This window comes from Pseudorasbora parva, chromosome 1 (genome assembly GCF_024679245.1).
Source record: "Pseudorasbora parva isolate DD20220531a chromosome 1, ASM2467924v1, whole genome shotgun sequence".
NCBI lineage: Eukaryota > Metazoa > Chordata > Actinopteri > Cypriniformes > Gobionidae > Pseudorasbora > Pseudorasbora parva.
Window position 1 is genome coordinate 46964760 of NC_090172.1, and position 14970 is coordinate 46979729.

General features: G+C 36.3%; 1 protein-coding gene across 1 annotated transcript; it reads right to left on the reverse strand.

The window, feature by feature from the left end:
* Window positions 1-6: 6 nt before the first annotated feature.
* alox12 (arachidonate 12-lipoxygenase) lies at window positions 7-13704 on the reverse strand. The gene is made up of 15 exons (XM_067443099.1): window positions 13547-13704; window positions 11316-11461; window positions 9684-9888; window positions 9500-9581; window positions 9263-9385; window positions 8995-9101; window positions 8056-8228; window positions 7827-7970; window positions 7209-7412; window positions 4922-5008; window positions 4242-4411; window positions 3947-4068; window positions 2565-2665; window positions 1976-2146; window positions 7-1868 (listed from the first exon to the last, which is right to left on the reverse strand). The coding sequence occupies exons 2-15, from the start codon at window positions 11457-11459 to the stop codon at window positions 1689-1691; spliced, it is 2013 nt and encodes a 670-aa protein (XP_067299200.1). The 5' UTR covers window positions 11460-11461; window positions 13547-13704; the 3' UTR covers window positions 7-1688.
* Window positions 13705-14970: the final 1266 nt, after the last annotated feature.

The window sequence follows — 14970 nt, forward strand, 5'->3', positions numbered from 1 at the left end:
CATATGAAACAAAGAATTTGACTTTATTTGCAATAGAAAGTATTTATACCGGGCATGTTTCTTCATTTAGCTTTTAGGAAAAAGTATAGTAATAGTAAAGCATTTTTCACTGTCTTCATCTGGAAAAATAAATGAACTATATATAAAATGCATTTCATAAAGCTGATGGCAATTATCAAGAATGCAGAAATGAGTAAAAATCCAGAGACACCAGTCCAGTACCATCCAAACAGTGCCTTTAAATATACAGTTAAAAAACATTAACAAATCATAAAAATAAAGAAAGCTACTGAAATGAATGATGTTGGTAGGTTTAACTACTCAAGAAAAAATATCAAAGATGTATATACACGCATACCTCAGTCAGAAACACCGCTAAGCTACGGAATATGCTATCTGTCTTTGATGCAAAAAAAGTTCGTTCATGCATTCATGACCTCTAGACTAGAAAGCTACAATTAGTCAAAAATATAGCTGCTGGAGTTCTTACTAGGTCAAGAAATATGATCATAGAACACCAATTGTATCATCTCTACACCGGTTACCTATTAAGTTCCATATCAATTATAAAGTATTGCTACTGACCTATAAGGCCCTAAATGGGTTAATTCCTGTGTATTTAACTGATCCTCTTTTGCCATCTCACTCTTTAAAGGAAGTGTATGTAAGATTATGGCCAAAACTGGTATTGCAATCACCTCCCCCCTGACTCGAGGTTGCCAGATCCAGCAGGAACGTTTGTGGCGGCAGCAGTAGAAACACTACTGACTTTGTGATTGGTTGATAGGTGGAGGGTGGAGCTTCAGGCCAAAACACAACATGTCAACATCAACATCAGTGCTGCGTTCCAGTTCGTTTTTATCATGCCCTTCATTCGCAAACTTCCCTCCGTCTCGTTCACTCGGATGTGCGTCATTGCTTATGTTGCATGAGTGCCCACTACTGGCGGAAACTTTGCAATGGACTGAACTGGAACGCCCTAAGCCCTTGATCACTTGGAATCCACTATGGGGTTTATTTATTATTTATTTTTTTCCTTTACGAAATTGTTTAATGCAGCATTCTATATGTATATGTATATGGATGTGTTTGGGTTGTTTTAAATGTTTTTAAAAATATCAGAGTTGTTTGTAGTGGGGTAAATTAAACGTGATATGTGGTGACGTCACAATCGAGTTGCATTGTGGTACATGAAGCTGCCTGAAGTGTACATATGAAGTAGACTCAAAATCGAGGGAGCAAGGGTCTGTCCATATAAACTTCCCTTGTCCACTTCACGAAGTGGAACGCACTTCAAAATGGCGGCAGGGATTCCCCAAGGGGAAGTGCTTAGGGAAGTTTGCAAGTGCGTGTCTTAAAGTGGAGTGGAACGCAGCACCGTTGAGGGCTGCAACAACAACTTTTAAATGACAATATCCTGGCCGGACCACTGTTGTCAGTGATATAAGTATTTGAATTTAACATGATTTCTTAATGTCTAGTGACATAGCAAGGCCATTTTATGATTCATTGAAATACATTTCTTACATACTGTTCCTCTAAGATAACAAAACTCTGGGCTACTGGTAGTACCTAAGTCCTCTATACATTTTCTGTGAAGCTGCTTTGAAACGATATGTATTGTGAAATGCTCTATACAAATAAATTTGAAATGTACTGAATTGAATACACATCTAATTAAAGTCTCTCTAGATGGTGATGCTATTTTCCATGCGGCTTGGACACAGGTAAAGGTACTGCAGTTCTAGTCCCTCGTTCTGAGCTATTATCTGCTCCTCCAGTTCCTTCAGATCCTTTCTGAATTTGTCAATCACCTTCAAAGCAGCAGGCTCAGTAAAGTACTGTTCCACATACTGACCCATTGGGATCTGAAGGAAAGGAGAAAATGGAGTTGTTACAGTTACTAGTTACTTTATTAAAGGCGTATTCATATTGATGATTGCGACAATTGTGAAAGCAAGTGCTGTTGACCCACCGCATCTGGCTGTGCCCGCCCCAAATGCCATGTGATGGCCATTTGCACACAGGACTGGCTGATATCTGGGAGTGTGTCCATGATCAGGTCCATTGTGACAGCATCCTTATCCGTTGGTGGAGGGTGCCGCATGGTGCAAGGCGTATTGGGTACCCATGCACACCAATCAAACTAGAGCACAGAGAGAAAGACCAACAGGGATCACAATCAAGCTATGGTGGTGAAATTATACTTATTTTTGCCACCAAAAACTTTGCTGTGAAGCTAGTGGCCGCTAGCCTGACTCAGCCGTCGTCATTATGGCCCCGCCCACTGACTATACACGATGTGATTGGCCCGACAAGAGTTTGGCGTTTACAGCTCAGAAGGGTATTGAAAGTTGCTAGAAGAGACACTCGTGGGCAGATTAGATTTTCTGCCGCTAAGGTTCGTCTAGATTTCTAGGCTAAGTGGCAGCTGTAACGCTAGAAATTGTTTGTAGTAAAGCCGGATATGGAAAACTGTATTTCTGATAGTGTAGAAAAAGCATGTCTGATGTCTTTATAGTAAGTTTTTATAGTTTATAATATGTTAGAGATGTGTTTGTTACCTGTCCATTGTTGGTGGCAGCATGTTGTGCTGTGCTTGTAAAGATCACCACAGTTAACAGTGTGATCAGTTCTTCTTTTGTCTTGAGCTCACTGGCTAGGCCTGGCAAGCGAGAAATGACAGTGGTCACTCCTAACAGTCAATTTCAAGAGCCATTTATTTAGTTCATGTTAATTTTGATGAGACACATACTTTGAAACCAGAATACAGTAACAGTTTATTTAAAATAGTTCATTTTATGTTTTAGCACAACACCCTGCTAGTGACCACATCGGGGCACTGTATCTTTATTATGTTCTTTATCACTTCCTTTTCCCGTTTTTGGGGTTTATAGATTGCATGCATGTGAGGTCACCGTTGGCTGGAGTCACTGTGGTTATACCCACTGAGTGGCAAAATATAGTAGCAGCATTGGTTTACAGCGTGAATGCCGTGAAAAAAACACAAACCACAATTAAATCGGGACTGAGCATTGAGATTGACAACAAATAGATATGACAAGAAATCTGAAGTATATTTTTATAGACTGCCGAAAGCTACAGAAAACAAGCAAATATAGGTGCGATTCATAGAAACAAGTTATCATTTTGTGTCAATATGTTTAAATATGTTGGGGTAAAAAATAAAATCATACCCTATATATTGTAATGTTATATATTGTTTTGACAACTCATTAATTAAATAGTTACTATCTTATATTCTGCAGATATAATAGTTAGGGCTGGACGATATATACAACATTGATATAAGTGATCACCCGGATTTAGACCTACCTATATTATATTTATACAAAGCGCATTTATAAAAAATGCGCTTTTTATATAAAAATGAATTTTTTATATAAAAATTAATATTTTTTATAAAAAAAATATACACAGGCAAATTTGCTTTGCCGAAATCAGGTTCCTATAAAAGCCAGGAAACAAGATTTTAATAACTGCCGGATCTTTGGTAAGTTGCAAGGAGCACTATTTGCAGATTTCTCCAGTCTTCAGTGTCACATGATTATTCAGAAATCATTCTAATATGATGATTTGGTGCTCAAGATATGTTTCTTATTATTATCGATGTTGAAAACAATGTTGCTGCTTAATATCTTTGTGAAAAAAAACTGAGACAGTGTTTCAGGATTCTTTGATGAAAAGAAAGTTAAAAAAAAAAGTTTATTTGAAACAGAAATCAAATGTGCCATCATAAATATTCAAAAATCCTTTTTGAATAATAGTATTTACTTTAAAATAAATTGTACCGACCTCAAAATTTTACACATTAGTGTATGTTGTCAAGCCTAAATAAATACACTGGCCAGGATTTATAATTTATTTATCTATCACTACATGACATTTGTGAGTTCAGTGATGCAGTCATGCATTTATATCTTACCAAAAGCAGGCACGTCCACAAAGCCCTCCACAGCCACATCTTTGATCCAGGCCTGAATTTCTGAGTCCTGTTCCACATCGCTATCACTCTTGTAGTACAAGGAAATGATTCCCGAGACAAAACTGAGAGGGAAAAAAAGAGCATTTAAGGAGATAGGTCTGTATGTACAGGAATTTTAGGTGTATACACACCACTTTATTCATGTGTAAATGTATGAAAGAATGATGTCTATTATAATGCCACATTCATAAGAATTAAAAGCACTGCATGAAGAATTCTTATTTGATTGAATTACTTTTGAATCACATCCCACAGCATCAGAGAATGGTCCCTGTAGAAATAGTCTCTTAGTTTAGTAACCCCTCTGTCCAAGAAGTCAAATTTGGGCTGGAGAGAGCGATAGGTCAATACTTTATACTCCCTCTGTGCCAAAATCAAGAGTCCCTCTCCACCTGTTGATACCACCTGAAAAACAGAATTTTTGAATTGAGTTTAAATTTGGGGGCAGACTTGTATTTATTTATTAAAAACACTTTTATACAGCAAGGATGCATTAAATTGATCAAAAGGGACAGTAAAGAGAGACATTATTAATATAATTTATAGTGCCACAATAATATTAAGCATTGCTGAAGAATCATGTGATAGGTATAAGTTATTTTAAAATAGCAATACTATTTCATAATATACATGTTTTACATGATTTTTGATCAGATAAATGCAGCCTTGGTAAGTAGTCATACCAACCCTAAACTTGTGAATATGTTTAGCAAAAAATATACATTATTTAACAAAGCTATCAAACACAGGGATATGTTGTGATCAGACCATTAAGTTGTTTGTGGTTGGCTGGTTTGAGGGGGTGATAAGAGCCAGGACTACAAAAAATCCATTAGAATGAAGATGACAAAAAGGTAGAGAGTGTCATTGTGTAAAAGTGTATTTTTGTGGGCTTTAATATTTGGGGGCGCTTACCTTTTTGAAGATGCCATCTGGGGAGATGAGCTGTGTTCTGCCACGACAGTTAATCTCAAGCGTATACCTCAAGTGTGGAGCCAAGAGCTGCAATGAGAGAGAAAAATGTCAGAAAGAGAGTGAAGAAGATATATAATACAACTGATTTGTATTATTTGTATGCAATTTTAATGCTTCATCACTCAAAAAACGATCAGTTTTTCAATTTAATTACATAAATTATTTTAAATGTGCTAAAATAACGCAATTTGTTCACAGTCACAACTTAATTTAAATGTGTTCAATCCACCTAAACTTAATTTTGTTTTGTTTTTTGTTAAAACTACATTAATCATTTTTGTTGACAACTAACTGGGCAGTGGATCTGTAGTTCCCAACATGCTTTGCTAGTATCAGGGGAGTAAATTTAGGGATTAGAGTGCTATTTCATGTCAATGTGTTATGTTTTATGTGTTTTCGGTCAGGGGAAGTATGTTTTTAGTTAATGTTAATGTTTAAGTTCAGTTATGTTCAGTTATGTTGGATATTTAGAGGAGTTTCTGCAATGTTTTTGAATTTTATGGTTACCATTATCCAGAAGAGTGGCACCTGTAGGTTGTGGGTACTGAACTATGCTAATGTCAAACGGGACACCAGTAATATTTGTTCATTATATACATTGGCCCTCATTTATCAAAAGTGCGTACACCAAATTTCCAGCGTACACCTTGCGTACACCCAAACCCACGGTGACTTTGAGATTTATCAATATGGACGTTGGCGTACGGCACGCTCAAATCCTACGCCAGCTCAGGAGGTGGTGTACGCACGTTTGAGTTAGAGCGAAAATGCGCAGAAAAGCAATTCCTAACACCACAAAACGCACTGACAAGATATGCTATATGACCCACTGTTAAAAACCACAACAACAACATTTAGTGTTTATTTTTGTGCAACATGAACGTCAATGTTTAATTTGTGTGACTTTACCAAAGCGTTTGATCTTTAGGCATATGTATTCCTCCAGTCGCGAGCCTGTGCGCTTTATCTGACGTTTCAGGCCCGCCTGGCTCAGCAGCTGCGCACGGACTGGGACTAAAATAATTCAGACTGACAAAATAATAAAAATGGCCTTCTTCTTTTAAATAATAATAAAATCAATAAAAACGGCATTTTCTTCTAAATAACAAGCGTCATTAAGAATAATAATCATAATAATAAGAAGAAGAATCTTACAAATTGTCATGTAATTATTAATGTGAATGAATCTTACTCCACAATACATCATCACTATTGTACACCCCAATACATGTGCCGTGATACGAAATTAAATGCTAATTGTTTCAAAACGTGCTGTAAAATAATGCATTGTGATGGTAATTTATCATCCAAACAGCTATTTAAACTGCTGGAGTGCGCGTCTCAACCCCCACACTAACAGTAGCTACTCGTAATTTGGGTCCATATTTTGTTTTTGTGAGCGCCTTTAATCTCACTCTTTAAACTCCCAAATAAAACAATTTCGGGTTTTTTTTTCAACTTCCCTGGTGATGGTCTCGATGGGCTCGTCTCAATCATCTCAATAGTTCAGTAGTCAGAGCACTGATCAGGGAGTCAGCCCATTGACTTATGTCCTAATCAGTGCCCTGACTAGTGGACTAGTGAGATGATTGAGCGCGCCCGATCTCCACGTCGGAGAAGTTTCGTTTCTTTGCCTTCTTCTGTTTGTCCATGGCGTAAAATGAGGGCGTGCGGGAGGCGGAGACTTGAATATATAGGGGCGTGTTATTCTAATGACGATCGTTTTCAGCCGCGGGATTTATCAAGGGCAAGTATTGCGTACACCTGAATTGCAGAGGTGCGCACAGTTTCATAAATCAGGCGGTGAGAGGAGTGTAAGCATAATCTTACGCCAACATATACACCCGTTTCTACGCAAGATTGATAAATGAGGGCCATTGTGTATAATGATGAAGTACCGGTAAACTGCTTATAATTGATTTTCCAATTGAATGTTTTAATTTAAGTTTGGCAAGCATAAAAAAGTAGACTGGTAATAATAACAAATGTATCTATTCATTTAAACTGTATTTGATCGAATTGAGTTGGACCAACTCAATAATATTTTTACATGAATTTATTTTTTATGATTTGTGGCTACACATTTCATGGATTGAAATCCTACCCTCAATTAAATTGAGTTTATCCAATGAGTTATTTTTTGAGTGAGTGATTAGATCACTTTAAACCTGCTTTGAAACATGCAAATGTATCTTTCCTTAATAAAAACACTTCGACTTGATCTTACCTTATATATAGGGTGAACAGCAGGCAGCTGACGCAAGGTGGCCAAACAGATCACTTCTACCACCAAGTGTGTGCGTAGCAGATGTGATAACAACTGAAAGACCTGGAATTCAGCATGACGAACCCACATCTTAGCCAATAACCAGGCCAGAGGTGGATCACTAGGAAGGAATATGGGTGTGTCCTTATCAGGTTTCTGTTCAAGCTGAAAGAAAGGGAGAAGAACAGTCAGCCTGATTCTGTCACTGTCAGTCCATTCCTGAATGCACTTTGCGTAATATTACCCATAGAATTTGTTTCCTAAGATGTCACCTGTCAAGTGCTAATATGTTTATCCTTTAGGGATAAACAAGGTGCTGCCACAGTGGCAGCTTTTGTACCTTTTTTCTGAGTGTACTATGGTTATTAAATTAATAACATTTCAGCTAAATTCACGCTTAGCTGTTAAGATTGTGGCACATAACACTTTAATGGCATATAAATGTGTGTTTGTATTTCAGTAAAAGCAAAACACCACAATATGCAAACATGATTATTTGCCTGATGGAATCAGCAGTAAGATTGAGAAACTGTTCTAGATTAATATGCAGATAATAATAAATGTGTCAACTGATTTTACCTGTATGGCAATGGGAATGAGACCTCTCTCAGGGTGTTCATACAGTAAGCAAAGTGGGGCAGCTATGTGCTGTGTCTTGTTTCTTATTACATTGGCAGGAATCCCATCCACAATTGCGTGATCAACCAGGAATATATTTCCTTTCTTCAATAGGAGAGACAACGAAACATTATTAGGTTCACTGTTCCAATAATCCATTGTAGTTGAGAAAATCAACACCAACTCTCACCTTGAGTTCCTCCTTCAAAGTGGTTGTAGGTATCAGAGAGGACTGCACCATGTCTCCAGTGACAGGGAAGTTCGAGGGCACCTCCTTGCACCTGATAATCATTCGTGGGTTTGAGCCATTCAGGAATTGGTAACCAAAAAACCAGTCTTCTCTCCAGTGCATCATGGTGTATTCTGAACAGAATATTCATCACAAATTCATGTTACTCGTTTAATAACATTTCTAACTTTCTGTATACAAGTTCTTAAAAAGATTAGTAACAGTTAGGCTATGTAAATACGACATATTATAATGTGTCAGTTCGTTCAGCAAGGATCATTTCAAAGCAAACAAACTCAAATCAATAAACATCTGTTTCTGGATTTCACACTTCATTTGTAAACCCTGGCCCGGAGTAACATTTAAACATGAGCATATTTATGAGGTAAATAACATTTCGCCAAAACATGTCTCAGAATCGATAATGACTTATATTTCTGCAGAAATTTCCGCTCTGGTTGTTTTAAACATGCTGTATTGTAAAAAAAAGAAAAAAAGAAAAAGAAAAGAAAAGCAAAAGCAAAGAATAACTCAACAATTAATTTCTTTACTCCAGATAACGTGTTGACGTTCTCATTTTTTTCTCAGACCAAAACAGCGTGAGAGTATTTTATGAGGTAAGTGTTTTTTAGTTTATTATAGGTTAAGTACAGTGTGAATATTTACTTTTCAAGAGTGGGTGTAAATGTGAATTTTCATATGGCATTATGAAATGCCATTCATTTCTGATTTGTTGAAGGTAAATATAAGTCCATATGACTTGTGTATCTAGTACATGCATAAACTAAATAAATAAAAAATCTGGGAAGAGAGCTTACTTAGAATGAAGCGATTTCATTAAAAATGCAAGAAATTGGCACATACACACACACACGAAAACTTAGAACGGATAGCTATTACCAGCTATAGGGCTTCTTAGTTTCCAGAAGATCCTTTTGAAATCGTCCAGATCATTCCAGGATTTTCCAAATTTGATTGCCAGTTTTTTCAGAGAAAGCTCCAAAAGCCTGATAGGCAGATGGAAGGGACAAAAAAAAATTAGTGGTTATATAAATTAAATGATGATGGGATAATTACATGATGTGCGGAACATGCATAATTACACCTTAAAATATCAGTTCACATTGATAAAGCATAATACTTGAGCAAAACCTGTATTTTTACTCACGCATAGTGAAGGGATCCCACAAAGTCGCTGCGCTTCTCGTTGTCGAAGCGAACGTCCTGGGGGAGATCGGCCTCTGACTTGGCATCAATGCATTTTGGAATGCCAGGGGACCATGCAAGCCATCTGATAGGTGAGACATGGAGTTTAACAGTGATTCGTGAGGAGTAGCCTACATTCGTTACAAACATAAGAATGAAGAGATACTGAAAATTCCATGTATGCAATTTCCAAGGAGACCTGTATAGCTTCTGCCTCTCCTGAAGCTCTGCCTTCCTGTGAGCGATCTCAAGTGGCAAGGTGTCGTCACTCAGCTTTTTGGCTATAAAAGGAGGAGGAATCAGATCTGAGCTTTTAATCATAGGGATTCATCTTCTCAGATTTATCTTAGTTGTTGCTGCATGAGCAGCTCACTATAACTGACCTGTGCCTTCTCTGAGCTCTACTACCACTCCATCTCCCACTAGCCAGCGGTAACAGGGAAAAGAATATCTACGTCTTTCTCCAGGTACACTGACTTTCACATAACGGCAGAACCAGTTATCCTCCACCCAGTACTTCTGCTTCTCCAGTCGCACCAGTATCAGGGGACCCAAATCAGCTGCACTGCTAACTGTGTAATCATCCTCCTGCAAAAGTATGGAAAGAGATGTTTTTTATTTATTATTACCATTCAGTATTGTATTGTTCAAGCTCATTTCACATTTAGATTTCCTTCGCGTCATCGGTGTTGGGGGTAACACATTACAAGTAACACGAGTTACATATCAGATTACTTTTTTCATTTAGTAATGTAACCCATTACTTTTAAATTACTTTCAAATAAGTATCGCAAGTTTCTTTTTTTACTCCAGTTTATTAACTGACACCTCTCCTGTCCCCATGGTGAGAGACATCAGGCGTAAGTGCAGAGGCGATTGTTGTGTGCGCTGTGTAAACATGATGCTTATTGTAATTTTAGACTAAATGTAGGCATGCATTTACTCATCTCACTTGTACAAAAACAGATTCAGTATTCCTCAAAATGAATTAAATCAGTAAAATGCTAAACATTACGCAAACATTCGCTGATCCAATTTAACCAAACTAATAAGAGAAAATAACTTTAATTGCTAAAGTAATAGTGTTGAATTTTCTATTCTTCTGCGATCCAGAATGGCAGCGCATCTGAACGGTTTGTTTGAGCTCCGCCCTCTACTGTACAGGACTACATCTGCATTTCTTTCAGCCTGAGGCTTAAACAAACAACCAGACCCAGCCCAGGTGAGAAAAAGTAACGCAACACATTCATTTCCATAAAAGTAACGCAATTAGTTGCTTTTTAGGGAGTAACATAATATTGTAATGCATTACTTTTAAAAGTAATTTTCTCACCACTGGCCATTATTTAGTGCTCACTTAAAGCTGCAGTCCGTAACTTTTTGTGTTCTAGCGGAGCCAGAGCTACTTCTCTCTGTTTATGTCTATGGGGAGTCACGAAGGGAGCGCCATACCAGACAGGTCTAAAATAGTACCATTATAAACACTTATTATAAGTGTACCATAATGATTCAGGGTAAGACTAACACACGGTTTGGAAAACGGATTCATGTTATACATTCTCATTATATCATTTTTGTAAATCTTGAACACAAAAAAGTAACGGACAGCAGATTTAAAGTAAATATTTAAAAACACTAATAATTCAACCACACCTGTAAATGTAATTTTTAGCAAATCAGAGAATAAGAAATCTACTTTTCATAATGTGCATTATAATGTTGTGATGTCTACATACAGTTGTTGCATTTAAAATAATTTATTTTAGCTTTAAGTGTTTAATGTTCAATATTCAGACAAACTAGTATGACTAGTAAGAATGAAATAATGCCTTAGAAAAACACAATACTGGTGTGCATCTTGAGACCAAACAATGGGACTGACATATTTTAAGATATCAGTGCAAGTTGTTTTCAGTTAAAACAGCTCCAACACACATTTTAGTCTGGGACTATACATGAAACCATACATGTAAAGTGCTTCTTCTATGCACACAAACATATTCACAGCCATTTACCGCTCCTCTGCAGAAGTCTAGGCCTGGATTGTCCAGCACGGTTTTCTCGCTCTCTCCTCTCTCTCCAACCAGAGTAATGTACACATAGTTATTGGTTCCTGAATATTCGGAGGTCCCGGTGGCAACAGTAACTTTGTACTCCATCTCTGCACACATACAGTAATGTTGAAGAAATGGAAAGATATTTTCACAGTTTCAGCCAGACACAGAGCAACCTGACAAGCCTAATTCTTTTTGCATTTACATGAACTATTCAGCAGAGAGCTATAGCAGATGTTAGTCTTTTCCCTCAAAGGATTATGCAATCCATTTATGTCTGCACCGGATGATTACAAAAGTGAGCGGGTTTTGTGGAAATGAGTCTTCCTCTGAATGTCAGAGGAATTTCTTGCCGCAGAAAGATCTCTCTTGCTCAATATGCCCTTGTGAACGTGGCTTCACAGCATAATAGATCTGAATAATTTAAATGTAAACATGAAACCAGATCAGTATAGGGATTTTAATCCAATTAAAAATCTCAGTATATTATCAGAAAAGATAGCAGGCAGACACTTTAGTGCAATTTGAGTGAGCTTCCACTGTTATTATGATGCAAATACAACACAATGAAAATAATCCATTGTGTCTTTGGTATTCACAATTTAGAAATTGTAATACACAGTAGAGTAACACTTTACAAGGTTCAACTTGCTAATATTAGTTAATGCATTACATATCAGGCACTATGGAAAACATGTTTTACAGCATTTATTAATCTATGTCCATTAAAAATGCTATTGTTTATTCATGTTTGTTCATAATGCATTAACTGATATTGATCAATATAAGCTGAACTTTATGATGAACATTAATGTAATTTAACAATAGTTTATTTCTTAAGCTATTACAAATGATAACACGTAAAACCTTATTATTCCTGAATAGGCGTACAGTGTCTTATCAATCATGCAATCATTTAACAGTTAGCCCCCAGCTAATAACTTTAAAACAATGCCACGCTGGTTTTAAGTTATTTAAAGCAAGCTCAGCCACGTAATCTCTCACGCCTGCTAATCAAACTGATATGCCGTAGGCTACTCCCTAGCTAACAGGGAACATTCTCAGAACGTTCTCTGAAAGTTCTCAAAAAACATTCTTGCAGTTGGAGTAATGTTATTAGAACGTTGTGCCAACATGAGTAATGTTCTAAAAATGTTAGCTATGAAATGTTATTCTTAAATTGTTAGTGGAACGTTATAAAAACATTACTACATTAAAAAAAAACATTACTACATTACAAATTAGTCATACAGCTTTTTTCTCAAACTTCAGATACAGAATTTGTATATCCAGAGACAACTTAATGACACTTAAAAGCTATTTTTGTTAATATATATATTTTTTACAATCAGAAGAAAAATCTAGTAAACTAATTATGTATTAAATATAAATGCAATATATATATAAAAGTCAATTATTAAAGTGGTTTTACCTTTTTTCAAGAAAGAATAAGATGTCAATAAACAAAAGAAAGTACTTTAAAGGAGAAAACAGGAATATTTAATTTGCTCGTACTCCTTATTAGAACATTATTTAATGTTCTTATAACCTAATGAGCCCGTGAATACAACGTTCCACAAACTGGACATTTCAACGTTCCTAGAACATTCAGAAAACGTTTTTATAACTTAATGGGAACGTTAGGGAAACGTTCTTATAACCTAAAATTGTTAGCTGGGTCTACAGGTGCACAAACATGTTTCGCATCTGAAAGCTGAGACAGACAGAAGTGTCATGGTATTATGACCATCAGAGATGTTTTAAAGGACACAGTAGCTTAAAGTGTCTAGACGAGTCTAGACAGGTCAATTCATAGTGGTTCATAGACTTCGCCTGAACGACATAACACTTGACTTTTGTGGCATTTGCTATGTGAACCGATGTGAACACACACACACCCACCCTCCCAAACACACACAAATCATGGACATGATTTGAAAAGATTAAAAGATCCTAAAAACAGTCACACTTGTACTCCTCATGGTCAAATAATATCCGCCCTATAAGACAACAAATCATAATTACTACATAAATATTACTTGGTACTATAAATTCCCTCAAAATACAAAAAAATGAAAAAGAATACAATATATATTACATTGATTTTACTGGCCACTTTAAGTAAGTGTGACCCCCTTAATGAAAAGCAGCATACATTTACATATTTAAACATTTAAAAATAAATTGATTACCTTTCTCAGTAAAATTGTGTTGCTCCTTCCCTACTGCAAGTTATTTTGCCTCTTTTAGCAGTGTCCTTTTTTTCTCAACCAACCCTAGTTTCCTTCTTTCATGTCACTCCCTCCGTTGTATAGCTCACTGACCCTGAAGTATCACTGACTGGATCAGGTAGATATTAGCTTTGAAATGTCTCTCCACTGGTCTCCTCCCTCACACCAGCTTTCCCTCCCTTCCCCCTCTCCCACCACTTGCTTTCCGTTATTGTCCACAGTAGGCTGATATTTTAACCTCCTCATTTGTTTATTCATTTTTCTTTTCATTCCATTTCAAGGAAGTGGGTAGAAGTATCTCACATAAAAACCACAAGGCTAAAAATAAAAAAAATATATTTTGCACCAAACTTGTGAAACCACACTGAAGCCGATATGAAACTTTCACAGTAACATGAACAGTAAACCTCTAAAAATGCTGCAGTCAAGAGGTCATTGTTACAGTCTGTCTCTCCTTTACTTGTAAAAAGAAGCTTTCTGTGTGGAATTACATGCAATACTTTCCCTTTTTAACAGGACACTGGCAAATACTAAATGACGAGAAGTCTCACTTATGTTTCAGTGGTCTGCTTCTTGCTGCATAATCAGCTCTCTATTCAGAATCTATTAAAATGGTAAAAAAAAGAAAAAAAGGAACAAAGAAACAAAGATAAGCCTTTTTTATATACATGACTTGATGGATGAAAGGTTTACTCATGCTGTTAGTGCAACGTATAAACAGCTCATCAATAGATATAGGGTTGCACAAAATACACTTCAAAAGTATGCAAAATATATTTGGTGTTGAGGAAGCACATAACAGACACAGTGCTGTGCAATGTAAACATGTTCCTGTGACCAAAGGTATTTTGGTAACACTACAATAAGGTTTCATTTGTTAACAATATAGCTCGTGTATTAAAGAACATGAACTAACAGTGAACAGTACATTTGTTACTGCATTTGTTAATTTTAATTAATGTTAGTTAATAATTATACAGCTGTCCGTTGGTCATGTTAGTGGTCAGTACATTAACTAATTTTAACTTTTTATTTTGAATGTTATGAATGTTTTGAATGTTAACTTTTTATTATGAATTGGTAAATGCTGAAATTAATATGAACAAAGGTTAATAAATACTGTAGAATTTAGTTCATGATAACTACCTAATGTAAAGTGTTACTGGTATTTTTAATTTCTGTTTCAAATGTTTTTGTTTTTCTTCTATTCATCAAAGAATGTTGCCAAAAGTTTTGGGACACCTTTACATACATATGAACTTTAATAATATCCCCTTCTTCATATGACTTGTTGAATATGGAGTTGGCCCACCTTTAGCAGCTATAACAGCTTCAACTCTTCTGGGAAGGCTTTCCACAAAGTTTAGGAGTGTGTTTATGGGAAT

Bases quoted from the DNA above. Each gene is read 5' to 3' on its own strand.
- alox12 (XM_067443099.1), bottom strand. From the start codon at position 11,459: ATGGAGTACAAAGTTACTGTTGCCACCGGGACCTCCGAATATTCAGGA. The intron at 7,413-7,826 runs GTAAAATCAGTT...CCTTTCTTTCAG, and splicing joins TCATTCCCATTGCCATACAG to CTTGAACAGAAACCTGATAA. The intron at 5,009-7,208 runs GTAAGATCAAGT...CTCTCATTGCAG, and splicing joins CTGTTCACCCTATATATAAG to CTCTTGGCTCCACACTTGAG.